At 40.0% G+C, this 12,007-nt stretch overlaps 1 protein-coding gene across 1 annotated transcript; it reads left to right on the top strand.

Moving 5' to 3' along the window:
* The first annotated feature begins 1,269 nt into the window (after window positions 1-1,269).
* chmp2ba (charged multivesicular body protein 2Ba) lies at window positions 1,270-11,762 on the top strand. The gene is made up of 6 exons (XM_089003153.1): window positions 1,270-1,470; window positions 3,946-4,037; window positions 7,394-7,588; window positions 7,666-7,768; window positions 8,324-8,430; window positions 9,389-11,762. Exons 1-6 carry the CDS (start codon window positions 1,437-1,439, stop codon window positions 9,509-9,511), a joined length of 654 nt encoding a protein of 217 aa, XP_088859279.1. The 5' UTR covers window positions 1,270-1,436; the 3' UTR covers window positions 9,512-11,762.
* The last annotated feature ends 245 nt before the right edge of the window (window positions 11,763-12,007 follow it).

Here is a 12,007-nt window from a genome sequence, read left to right as displayed (position 1 = left end):
TGTGAGGAGTTTTTGTTGTTATTTGTTTGTTGATGAGGTTAGCATAAATGCATGTTTGCTTTTTCACCGTGGATTTCTTTGCTTTACGGGCTTTTGCTTTCTTCTTGTGATGCGACGTGTTCACCAAATGCCTCAGGATTATTTTGTTTTGATCTTGATGATGGATTCGCTTGTAATTAGGTTGCGCTATGCTTGATCACAATTAACATACGCTCTTGACCTCGGAAATGGCGAGTTTCAGAAGGTCCCGCCACCTTGTTCGTGGCGTCACGCAAGGACGTCTTGCCTTGTTCTAGAATCAAAACAATGGCTTCAGATTCGGAGAAGATACTTTCTTGTTACTCATCCAGTTATGAATATGATTCAAATAGATCTGAAGAGGAAAGCATACATGTTTGCAATCGCCTCCCGTATCAATTCGAGCCGTCAGGACTCCAATGTAGCGTCCCATAAAATGCACAAGATGGCGCCCAAGCTCTGTTAGAAATGGTCTGATTTGTCTGCTGGGAATTTGTGTCAACTAGTATCAAATAGTAGTCTTGGTGCAACACACAACGATTCACCATCGCGTTATTTATGTGTTTTCCTTCTCATTTCGCCATCAACACGGAGTTTTCAGACCAAACAAAGTACCCAAAATGCATTGTGTGTCGCTTTCTCGGTCAGGGGCGTTCCAGACGTGACGTCACGTCAGGCATCGTCATCAACTCGCAAACAAGACTTCCTGAATAGTCGGCGCGAGTCTTAAAACGTAAAATATAGCTATATGCCGTAGAATCTTTGGAAAATACGCTCGGTAGAAGTCATTTGAAGTGATTTTACAAATTATGGACACAATTTGTCTGGTGGTGTCGGTTGTCTTTCTCTCATTTATTAATTGAATGTACATTTAGTATTGTTTTTATATTTATTACATGATAAAGTGTTGTCACTCTCGTGTCTGGTCGACATATTTTGTTTCTTTCAATCCAAAATAAATATAGATTATAATCCCCTCTGTGATGTTGGTGCTGCCTTCACGACCCGTTCTACTTCGGGTAACAAGAGAAATTGTATCTTTTTCCACTGATTTACGACATTGATATCCTTCTGCTGTCGTTATTGTGCTCAAAATTAAACACAATTTTAATTTTTTTGAAGAAAATAAAACAACGGGTTCCTCGTCTATTTTTAAATCTACGTGTTATTAATGAACAATTTTACATGACTTCCGAGTTTTCACGAAGGCAGCGTTTGGTAGCGTTTTTATGACGTCACACGGAGCCGTCGATCCAGTCGGCTGAGGGAGGAACACCAGGAAGACTTTGACGCCGCTAAACTAACATACCGGCTGGCCAATCGCTCCATTAAACGCGGCGCTGAGTTACGCTTGTAGTTATTTTAGTGCGTCTATTGCTATTTTATACAAAAAAAAACATCTTTTCTAAAGCAAAACGATGGCTTCACTTTTCAAGAAGAAGACCGTCGACGGTAAGTTTTGTTTGTTTTGATGTGACAAGCTAAGCTAAGTTGTGTTTTGAGCTCGAGACGGTATCTATGTTGACGGTCCATACCTCAAAAGTTCGCCTTCCACTTGAACCCGTTGGACTTGTTTTTACATTTTCACCATGACTCACTGGACTCGTTGTTACTTTCAACATTGTGACAATAATTTCCATGACATGCATTTTAAGAGATCGTCTTCGGCTACCGTAAAAATACTGTTAAAAATGTACGATTGGACATATATGATCGTCTATGTTACGATCGTAGTTATCTGTTGGTTAATTATATCACTTTCGCTTTGATATTTTCTTCAAGGTACATTAAAAATACTAATTATCATTTTGGGATTTTTTTCTATCCATCTACCGATCTATCGATTACAATGTATACTTTGTGTGTCTACCACAACGTACAGTATCATCTCTCTTATTGTTGGACGACTGCTCCAATGTAATGAACATCTGTTAATTTTAGTGCTATGGATAAAAATAATATAGAATGTATTATATATAGCGTTGTCAAATTTTAGAATGGTCCCTCAAGTATTTTCCTCAGGCTGGATAATCAAGCATGACAAGGTGAAGAGTCAGCCCCCTTATCAAACGGAAATAATAATTCAATCCACAGCTAATTGTGATTATATAGAGTACGAGGATATCAGAACAAATGGCATCGAAATCTTATCCCCCGCACTGCACCAAAAGCCAGTTTTCCCTAAATGAAAACAAAAAATGCATAATTAGTGCACATCAAGTGTCTTTCCAGGATCCACCTACTCTTAGTAACATTGTCATCTTCGTTTCATCAGTATCTGCGATCCATATTTGGTTCTTACCATCACCTGGGTGTAAGCAAGCCAACGTCAGGTCATCTGAGCTCGCAAAATTCACCAAATGTCCTTATTTGCTCTTTTCTCGTCGCATCAATTTTCGCCTCGGGTTGAAAATGGTTTTTAGGGGATCGGAAAATGAACGTTTTGGGGTGTAGGGGGGGTGATCACTTTTATTTGTAGGACGATATCCCTCCCACTTGTAGACGTACTTGGTGCGTCACGATGTACGTATTGACGTTTCGCTTTCGCAAATGGTCCGACTCGACGTGACGTGGATCCACCGAGTTTAGAAGAACTTGATGCTCCATAAGAATAGAATTCCTGTCAGTTCTGGAAGTTCTGCCCCTCGTGGATGCACTAAAAGTGAATCGGACTGTACACTTGGATATGACGACTCTGTTCTGTGATCAGACTTTCTTCAGGATATTCCTTTTTTTATCACACATTGGCTGAACTATGACATTATAAAAAATGTACATTAAAATGCATTATTGTTATTTTTAGGCAGATTATTTTTTTATTTTTTTTGGCTTTTATTTTTGTGTATATTTATTTATTTATGTGTTTGTTTATTTGTGTTTATGTATTTGTTTACTTATTTTCCTGTACATATGTAGTTATTTATGTATTTTTTTATGTATTTGTTAATATTTATACATTTATGTTTTTTATCCTTTTGATTTTTTTTTTGGCTTTTATTTGTAATGTATTTGTATTTATTTATTTATTTACTTACTTAATTTATGTGTTGGGTTATTTTGTGTTTATTGGTTTATTTTGTGTGTTTGTTGGTTTATTTTTTTGTGTTTGTTGGTTTATTTTTTGTGTTTATTTGTTTGTTTATGTGTTTGTATTTATGTATTTGTTTGTTTACTTATTTTCCTATATATATGTGTACTTATTGATTTATTTATTTATGTATTTATTTCATTATTTACACATTTAATTTTTTATCTTTTTGATTTTTTAGGCTTTTATTTGTATTGTATTCTTATTTATTTATGGATTTATTTATTTATTTATGGATTTATTTAGGGATTTTGTTATTTGTGTTTGTTTATTTGTGTTTATGTATTTGTTTGTTTACTTATTTAGCTATATATGTAATTGTTTATTTTTATTTATTTTATTAGTTGTACATGTCATTTTTTATCCTTATGATTTTTTTGCTTTTATTTGTATTGTATTTTCTTTTTTTTATTTATGTATTTATTTAATTGCGTGTTTGTTTATTTGCTTTTATGTATTTGTTTACTTATTTACCTATATGTAGTTATTTATTGATATTTATTTATTTATTTATTTATTTTAAGAATTAATATTTCTTTCAACATTATTTATTCTCAAAAGTAGTTCCAGACTGAGGTTTTAAATGCACGTTAGGTCAAACCACTGCTCCGCTTACACAACTCTTGCGTGGCTTTATGGTCAGGCATTATCTCACATGATGCCACTTAGCGATAGCATGAGAGGTGGAGAGCTGACTCATTCGCAAAGCCGAGTGTGGCTATTTCGTGAGAATGTAACGCCGGCCACACTTTTTAAAGAGCGTCTAATAAATGGAATAGATGGATCATAATCTATAACTAAGCATTTTTGATGAGTCTTCTTTCTGTTTGTCATGAAAGATATCATCAAGGAACAGTCGAGGGAGTTACGCGGCACCCAGCGACAGATCACAAGAGACAGAACGGCCTTGGAGCGACAAGAGAAGCAATTGGTGAGACCCGAGCACTCACCCAAAAAAAACAGACACGTTCTGCATGTATTTCTAGATAAGATAAGTCTTTATTCGTCCCACAGTGGAGAAATTTACATTTCACAGCAGCAAAAACTAAATACAGGAGCTTCTGTAAAGGCAGCCACCACTGTCGTGGCACCATCTTGAAGTCAAAAACAAAATGACAAATAATGTGACACAACACAAAAGACGCCAGGCAGTCTTCAATCTGTAGCACTTTCTGCAAGTGAAGCAGTTCTAGATGAAAGAGGAGAGGATCAAAGCCTTCTTTTCACCAGTGGATTGGGCACGTCATAGTGGAATATGCAAGTCTGCTACAAGCCATGTTTTGAAAGCAAACACGAAGCTGTAGCATCCATTGACGATACGAGATCCTCTATCCCACGTAAATCCGCTTCATTTCCAAGCCGCGACAGTTCCACACTCCTTTCTTCTCATCGCGGGCTCTCCAAGCCCTGCATCCATCCAGCCGCAGACTCTTCAACAGCACCGACCTTTCCGCTGAACAAAGCGGGGCTGTGAAAATGCTTCCCAGTCAAATGGGACCGACATTCATCCTAATCAAAAACAGTGCTGGCATATTCATGCTGCCGAAAAGGCGTAACTTGCTCATCGCAGTCTCCTCCTTGATGAAGGTCGTGGCAACAACACAAAGTGACGCCATTTTGGACTTCTTAGGACTTCTCCATCTTGCATCAAATCCAACCATGACCTCTTGAGAGGGGCAAAGTGACGCGGAATTGTGTCGGTCGGACTAATGGCTCTCAATTAATAGACATGATGGATTGATTTGCTGCGCTGGCTTTGCTCCAGGCGAGAAAAAAATATAAATAAATGTGAGCATCCTTCTTTATCACATCCACGACAAGGCTGTTTGCACACAAGCACACGGCGTTTCCTCTCAGTGCCGGATCAAAGAAACGAGACGTGTCCTCTCGCTTTTATTGTATTAAGTAAATATCATACAGGACATAATTACCTTCCCCCCCGGGGGGGGACATAGTTTTAATTTCACACTTGCGCTAATTAGTCGGGGTTTTCAAACCTCTGTTGCATGGCATGAATAAACAGAGGAAACGAAGCACAAAGAGGGGTAGCAATGGGTTTGCGGGGGGGGGGGCTAATGACCTACATTTGCAGTTGGTTTATCCTGGAGGACTTGCACACGCTTGCACTTTCTCCAGCTCCCCAAATTAGGATTTTGTGGAGCACCTGCAGTCGTCACATTCACAATATGTGAAACACTTAACTCATTCACTGCCAGACAGGATGCAAAACATACTGTATGTCCACTCCAGTGCCAGGGTTTTTGTCATTTTCACACAATTGAAGGACCCACAGAAGATTGAGTTTTTGGACGACATAAAGATTCAATACAGCGTAAGAAGCCTTAGATTCTCTTATTTCATCAGAAAAAAAGAGTTACTTGCTAAGTTATATGGGTCTGTGGTTATCTGAGACTGGTTTATATAGCGCTTTAGCTGGAACAAACGTATATGGTTCTGGAGTTATCTGAGATTGAAATGGGGGCAGCAGTACAAAATACAATACATACATATTTCTATAGCACTTTAGCAACAGTTAAAGCTGTAACAAAGCGCCAACATGGACAAAAGCTGCCCTAACGTGGAAGAGAAAAACATTGCCAGAGGTCTGACCAGCGCTGTATCAGCATTCCCCGCAAGAAAAACCAAAACCAGAACAAATTTGGGCATGGCGCTCCACGTCACATTTTTCAATCCCTGAATAAAATCGGGAATGGCAGTGAATGAGTTAATAGTGATAATCATGCATTTCTAGTTCGAGTGAATCGATTCGATAATGACTTGGAGTTTTTTTTTTTTTTTATATATTAGAAATGTATATTGCACAAATTAAAAACAAATATTGATAAACCAACAAACATACGGACGACGCTCCCCAAGGGAATCTCCGCACGTGTAAATATAGACATTGGAACCGCAGCCCGTACGGTTGAGGTCACAATTCAGCGGCACGGCTTTTTAGCTTTGGTAAACATCAGAATCGACTCGAATACCCTCAGGCGTCTCCATCGTGGGCGGCGAGCCTTAACGCTTCCCAAGAGACGAACGAGAGTGAAGCTAAAGAGCAGACGTGTTTATTTCATGTTAGCATCTTGATGGGAAATCATTCATTATTCATGGATGAAACTCATGCCGTGCATTAGCGTCCGACCTGCTGTGAGAACTTAAAACGAGTTCAATAAAATTTAGAGAGAGGAGTAGATTGGAAACAATGGCAGACGCTCGCTGTACCCACCTCAAACAAGAACAGAAATCGGAATGAACAAGGACACAACTGCGCCGAAAGCGGGTTTGGCAAACGGAGGCAACAACAGATGGAAAATGTGTTGCTGCGGCATTCATTTCAATGAATTACATTGATACCTTGGCTTACGAACTCAATTGGTTCCCAGACAGTTTGTAAGGCGAGAAGTGTGTATCCCAAAAATTACTTTCCCATAGGAAACCATTAGAATGAGAATAATCCGTTCCCAGGTCCCCATAAAACATCTAAATAGCTAAATAAAACAACTGAATAAGGCTTAAAACTACACACGAGTATGCCTCATTTTATGTATGATAAATGTGCTATGGTATTGTAATTAAAGGAATAAACTGTACTGTATAATAAAGTCATTTTATTGACCTTTCTGATGGTCGTTGATGGCTTGATGGAATGGATAGCTTTTTGCCTCCAGTATGTGGTATCACTGTACCTGAAATGTTCAAAATCGTTTGGCTTCACGGTAGCCGCCTGACCAGGACTTTGTCCTGCCCCTGGACGAGGCTTTTCTGCTTTCTGTTGCGGCTTGGAATTGAAGCGGATTTATGTGGGACAGGAGATGTGAGACAATCTCTTTTCGTCACTTGGATGCGACAGCTGCGTGTTTGCTTTCAACGTTTAGCTTGTAGTCGACGTGCACTTTCCACCATGATGTCCCCGATCCACTGGTGGAAAGACGCTTTGATCCTCTTCTCTTTCATCTAGAATTGCTTCATGTAACAAAAAGAGTACAGAAAGTGCTTAAGAATGAATGAATCTCTGTGTCTTTGTTTTGTCATATTGTCTTTGTGTTGTTATATTATTTGTTTTTTTTTTGTTCTTTTGACTTCAAGACGGCGCCGCGAGATTGGCTGCCTTTCCAGCAGCTCATGTATTTTGTTTTTCTACTTGCATTCCTTTCATCACTTTGCTGCTGTGAAATGTCAATTTCTCCACTGCGAGACTAATAAAGACAAATCCGATCCAAAAACGACCGGCAACGTTCTCCCTGAAAGCGTCCTTCCTGCAAACTTGATTCTCTTCTCCAGGAAGCAGAGATCAAAAAAATGGCTAAGACTGGTAACCGGGAGGCGTGTAAGATCCTCGCCAAGCAGATGGTCCAGCTGAGGAAGCAGAAGAACCGCACGTACGCCGTCAGTTCCAAAGTTACTTCCATGAATACTCAGACCAAGCTCATGAACTCCCAAATGAAGATGGCCGGGGCTATGTCTTCCACCGCAAAGGTATGCAGATGAATTCTATTTAGCTTGTCCAGGAACAGGCACACAAAAAAAAATGTTGTTGCCAATCACATCCGCAGACAATGCAAGCAGTGAACAAAAAGATGGATCCTGAGAAGACCATGAAAATGATGCAGGATTTCCAGAAGGAAAATATGAAGATGGGCATGACGGAGGAGATGAGTAAGGATAACCCAAGCGCGCATCCACTTGCAAACGTGGCCAGAGCAAATATCCCACAGGCACAAAAAAATATCACAATGTGTACTTTTCACTCTCAAAAGACAAAAAAACTGTGGTTAAAAATTGTTTTTCCTTGCGGAGGGGGTTCCGATAAAGCGCTGGTCAGACCTCGGGCAGTGTTTTTTTTTTTTCTTTTCCACAAGGGAGCAGCATTTGCCTTTTTTCCATGTTAGCGCTTTGTTACAGCATCAGCTGTTGTTAAAGCGCTATATAAATATGTATTGTATTTTGTACAGCCGCACCCATTTCACGCTCAGATAACTCCAGACCCATATAACTTAGGAATTAACTTTTTTTTTCTGATGAAAGAAGAGAGTTTAAGGTTTCTTAGGCTGAATTGAATGTTTGTCATTCAAAAATTCAATATTCTGTGTGTCCTTCAATTTGAGTAAAAATGACAAAAACCCTGGCACTGGAGTGGACACATTTTTTTGCACATTGTCTGGCACTCAATGAGTTAAGTGAGTTGTATTCTCTCCCTCCTACTTCTTTTAGTCAATGATACCTTGGATGACTTCTTGGATGAATCTGGAGATGAAGAGGAATCTCAGGACATTGTCAACCAAGTTCTGGATGAAATTGGAATCGAGATCTCAGGAAAGGTAAGGAGGTCCAACAAAAGCCATCCCTTCAGCGGGGTTGGCCAACTCCGGTCCTCCAAGGACCCCCTCTTTCCCCTCATCAAGCATGTTTAGACACCCCCCCCCCCTCCTCCATTTCCATCAGGAAAAAAGAGATTAGCTCATTAGCAATCTATGGAGAAGCCTGATAATTTTTTTTAGTGGCGATTATAAAATGAGCTTGCAGGATCGCAATTCCAGGCCGGCCATCTTCTGTGCATGGGGCTCCCCCTGGTGGTTGTTGCGAGTTATTGCATCTCCCTCCCCATCGTTGTACAACGAGCAAGAACACAAATCTCACACGCTGCCTCGAAATTTCCAATTAGATAACAAATCATGATGCGGATGTTGTCATATATTGTACTGTATTCGCCCAGACACACAAAAAAATCTACCAGTAATTTATCGATGAAAAGGTTTCTTCAGCCGTTATAGATGGTTTGAAAGGGGAGTAAAAGAAGCTATTTTCATGAAACAGCTAAATCCTTCACTAAACCGAAATACATGGTGGTGTGAGATTCAATTTAGATTGTTTGTACAACACAGTACTTAGGCAACATAGGATTAGTTATGCTGATGAGGTGATACCGGGGCAAATAGGGCAATCAGGCCAGTCGTCAGTCAGGACAATAGAAGCAATCAGTGGAGATGCAGGGAGTAGTCCTCTGCTCCCCCCAACCGGAGAGCATGGACCTATCATAGCAGAGTCCGGCACCGTCTGGACAGTCGGGCCGATACTACCAGTAAGACTTTAGTTTGCTGACGAAGCATCTTGGATAAGAAGCGTAACGTCCGACACCTTCAAAAAAGTACAGATGGCGGCTGAAGAAACCTTTTCATCGATGGACCGCTCCTGTATGACTGAGAGCTTACACAGGCGTACTTCACTAATTTCGTTGTCATTTTTTTTTTGGTTAACATCTTCCATTTATGCGCGCAGATGGTCCGAGCTCCAGCTGCAGGAAAAAACATCCCCGGCGCCTCGGCCGCCGCTTCATCGAAAAAAGTCGGCATATCTGATGAGGAAATTGAAAGGCAGCTGCGTTCCCTCGGCGTGGATTAACATCTTGAAGCCGTTTCATACGGCGACTGACGTACCCGACCGACTTTGTCACAGGTTCAATGGTTACACACACACACACACACACACACAGACACTCGGGGTCAATCATATCCATTGACAGATTGTATCGTTCCACTCAAATATTTATTATAAAATTAGTTATGAGAGAGCTCACTAATGCTTGACTCGAAAAAGCTAAGCTATCAGTGCCATTACATTCGGAAGGGCTCTAGTGCATATCGTCACTATCATAGCATAATTAGCTTAGCCAGTTCATACTTGTATTTCAAGGAATAATTGATTGATTCTGATGTCATTTTGAATGATGCGGCTCAAGCGTTCCAATGAAATGACAATTAAACGTCAAACTCGAACACTAATGACTAATTAGGGGCTAATTGGTTGCCTAAGACAACTATACTTCCAGCTTCCTTGAAAGGCAGGATCTTCAGGCTCATAGCATAGTTGTCTTACCAAGGGAGTTAAGACTATGCTATGATGGAAGGTTCCATTTAGGATCATAGTAGACTAACTAGCTAAATCTAACTACCAGAGTTTACTGTCAATGGTCGGGATCGACCGTCTATTCATAGCACAATTGTCAGACTATTTTTTTTTTTTTTATGCGGGGTGGTCTGTCTGGATTGGCCTTGTGCGGCAGCGCGTCGCAGTACCCATGGTGGTCCCTAGCTATAGCAGGCTGATGGACCCGGTACCGGTGAATCATCAGACTCGAAGAAAGTCTGATTGTTCGAACGAGTGCTTTGAATTTTCATTGTAAAGCTTTGGCTAATCGCTGTACTATGATCGAAATCGGCGTTCTGATTGGAATCTGGAAAACAGAAAATTACTCAGACGTCAAAGCTTGCGTCGAACAACTCAGTTTCCATGATTCAAATTTGGCGCCCAACAACTTTTATTACGGTAAGACAACTTTTATAGTCAATCAAACCCGTTCTGAGCTCATAGCATAATCGTCTTAGCCCTAGCGCTGAGACAGCCATGCTATGATTCCAAGGCGCTAAGACGATTATGCTTGGAGCACGCGAATACGATTACCGATATTAATCAAAAATTGAGCACGAACCGCAGTTTGCGAGCCGAATTAGACCCCCGGGAGTTGTGCAAACATGGCTAAGCTAATTATGCTATGATTGTGACGATATGCAAAATCATCTTCTATCTTAGCTGAAACTCTCCGCCGTACCGGATCATGAAATGAATTCTTTTTAACTTCTAACGAGTTTTATTTTTGGATGTCAAAATGCACACAATAATCAAAACGAAGCTACACATCAAAGTAATAACCGTGTATACAGAATTGATTTTTTTTTTCTACCCTCCTGACTACTGACTGTTACAAGCTAATTCATCTCGCTATTAGTCGTTCCATTGCGAGTAAGTCCTCGAGGTGTTCGGGGTGTGTTTTTTTTTCGTCTTGATCTTGTATAAATCAAAAGGGACTTGCTCAGTGATTGCATATCCCTCTTCTCTTTCAGCTGCTATGCAGTTATGCATGTTTTGTTGTTGTTTTTTTTTTTTTTCTTTCATGGACAAATTGCCTTTTAGCCCAAAACGCACATACAAATACTGCAAAGAGATTGTCACTGTGATGCAAGAGGTGTTCATCCTCAATGGATGAAGCTAATTCTGCGCGTTATTCTTCTGGCTTCGGGCGTCGTGGGGTGACTAAGATACCCGTCGTGTCTTCTGTCTTTGAGATATTTTGTTTGATTTTTTTTTTGGGGGGGTGGCATGTATCACACATGCACAACAAGCTAGGTTGATGACCATATTTTCTGTAATATAAGGCGCACCTTCAACGAATGACATATTTGAAAAGCTTTTCCATACATAAGGTGCACCGCATTATAAGGGGAACCTTAAAACGAATGACATATTTTTAAACGTTTTGTATACATAAGGTACACCGCATCATAAGGGGAACCTTAAAATGAATGACACATTCTAAAACGTTTTCCATCCATGCATAAGGCGCACCGGATTATGAGACGCATTTAAAAAAAAAAATCTTTTCTTTTAGGTGCGCCTTATAGTGCAGAAAATATGGTTGCTTTTAATCGTCTTTTGAGGTGATTCTTTGAGCAAAAACAACTTGGACAATTTGATTGCTCGAGAAGTTGTTTTCTTTTGCATATGTGCGTGCGTGTGTGTGTGTTCGCACGCACCTATCTCCTTTCATTACTGGACAGTGTAAATGGGATTTTATAAGTAATAAAAAAATCTTCTTGTACAACTTTTTGACAGTGTGCACATTGAACAGGTAAAATTTTATGAACAATTTAGAAAAAAATGACAATCAGACCAAAGTGGATTTGAGCAGTTACACGAGGTAACAACAGGGGGAGTCCTTGTTCCATTTAAGGGGATTTAATGTGAATGTTTAAACATGCACATGGTATTCATTAATATGAATTCATATTCATAGCTTTAACCACAATTTTCCTGGCGGAACTGGGGGAGTTCGATACGCAC

The sequence above is a fragment of the Hippocampus bargibanti genome, linkage group LG08 (genome assembly GCF_051943395.1).
Source record: "Hippocampus bargibanti isolate YZ-2025 linkage group LG08, ASM5194339v1, whole genome shotgun sequence".
NCBI lineage: Eukaryota > Metazoa > Chordata > Actinopteri > Syngnathiformes > Syngnathidae > Hippocampus > Hippocampus bargibanti.
This window is presented reverse-complemented; position numbering and strand designations above follow the sequence as displayed.

What these genes read in the sequence shown, in the direction of transcription:
- chmp2ba (XM_089003153.1), top strand. Translation starts at nt 1,437, where the DNA reads ATGGCTTCACTTTTCAAGAAGAAGACCGTCGACG. An exon ending in CAAGAAGAAGACCGTCGACG is followed by an intron (nt 1,471 to 3,945) that starts GTAAGTTTTGTT and finishes TTGTCATGAAAG; the next exon opens with ATATCATCAAGGAACAGTCG. An exon ending in CTATGTCTTCCACCGCAAAG is followed by an intron (nt 7,589 to 7,665) that starts GTATGCAGATGA and finishes TCACATCCGCAG; the next exon opens with ACAATGCAAGCAGTGAACAA.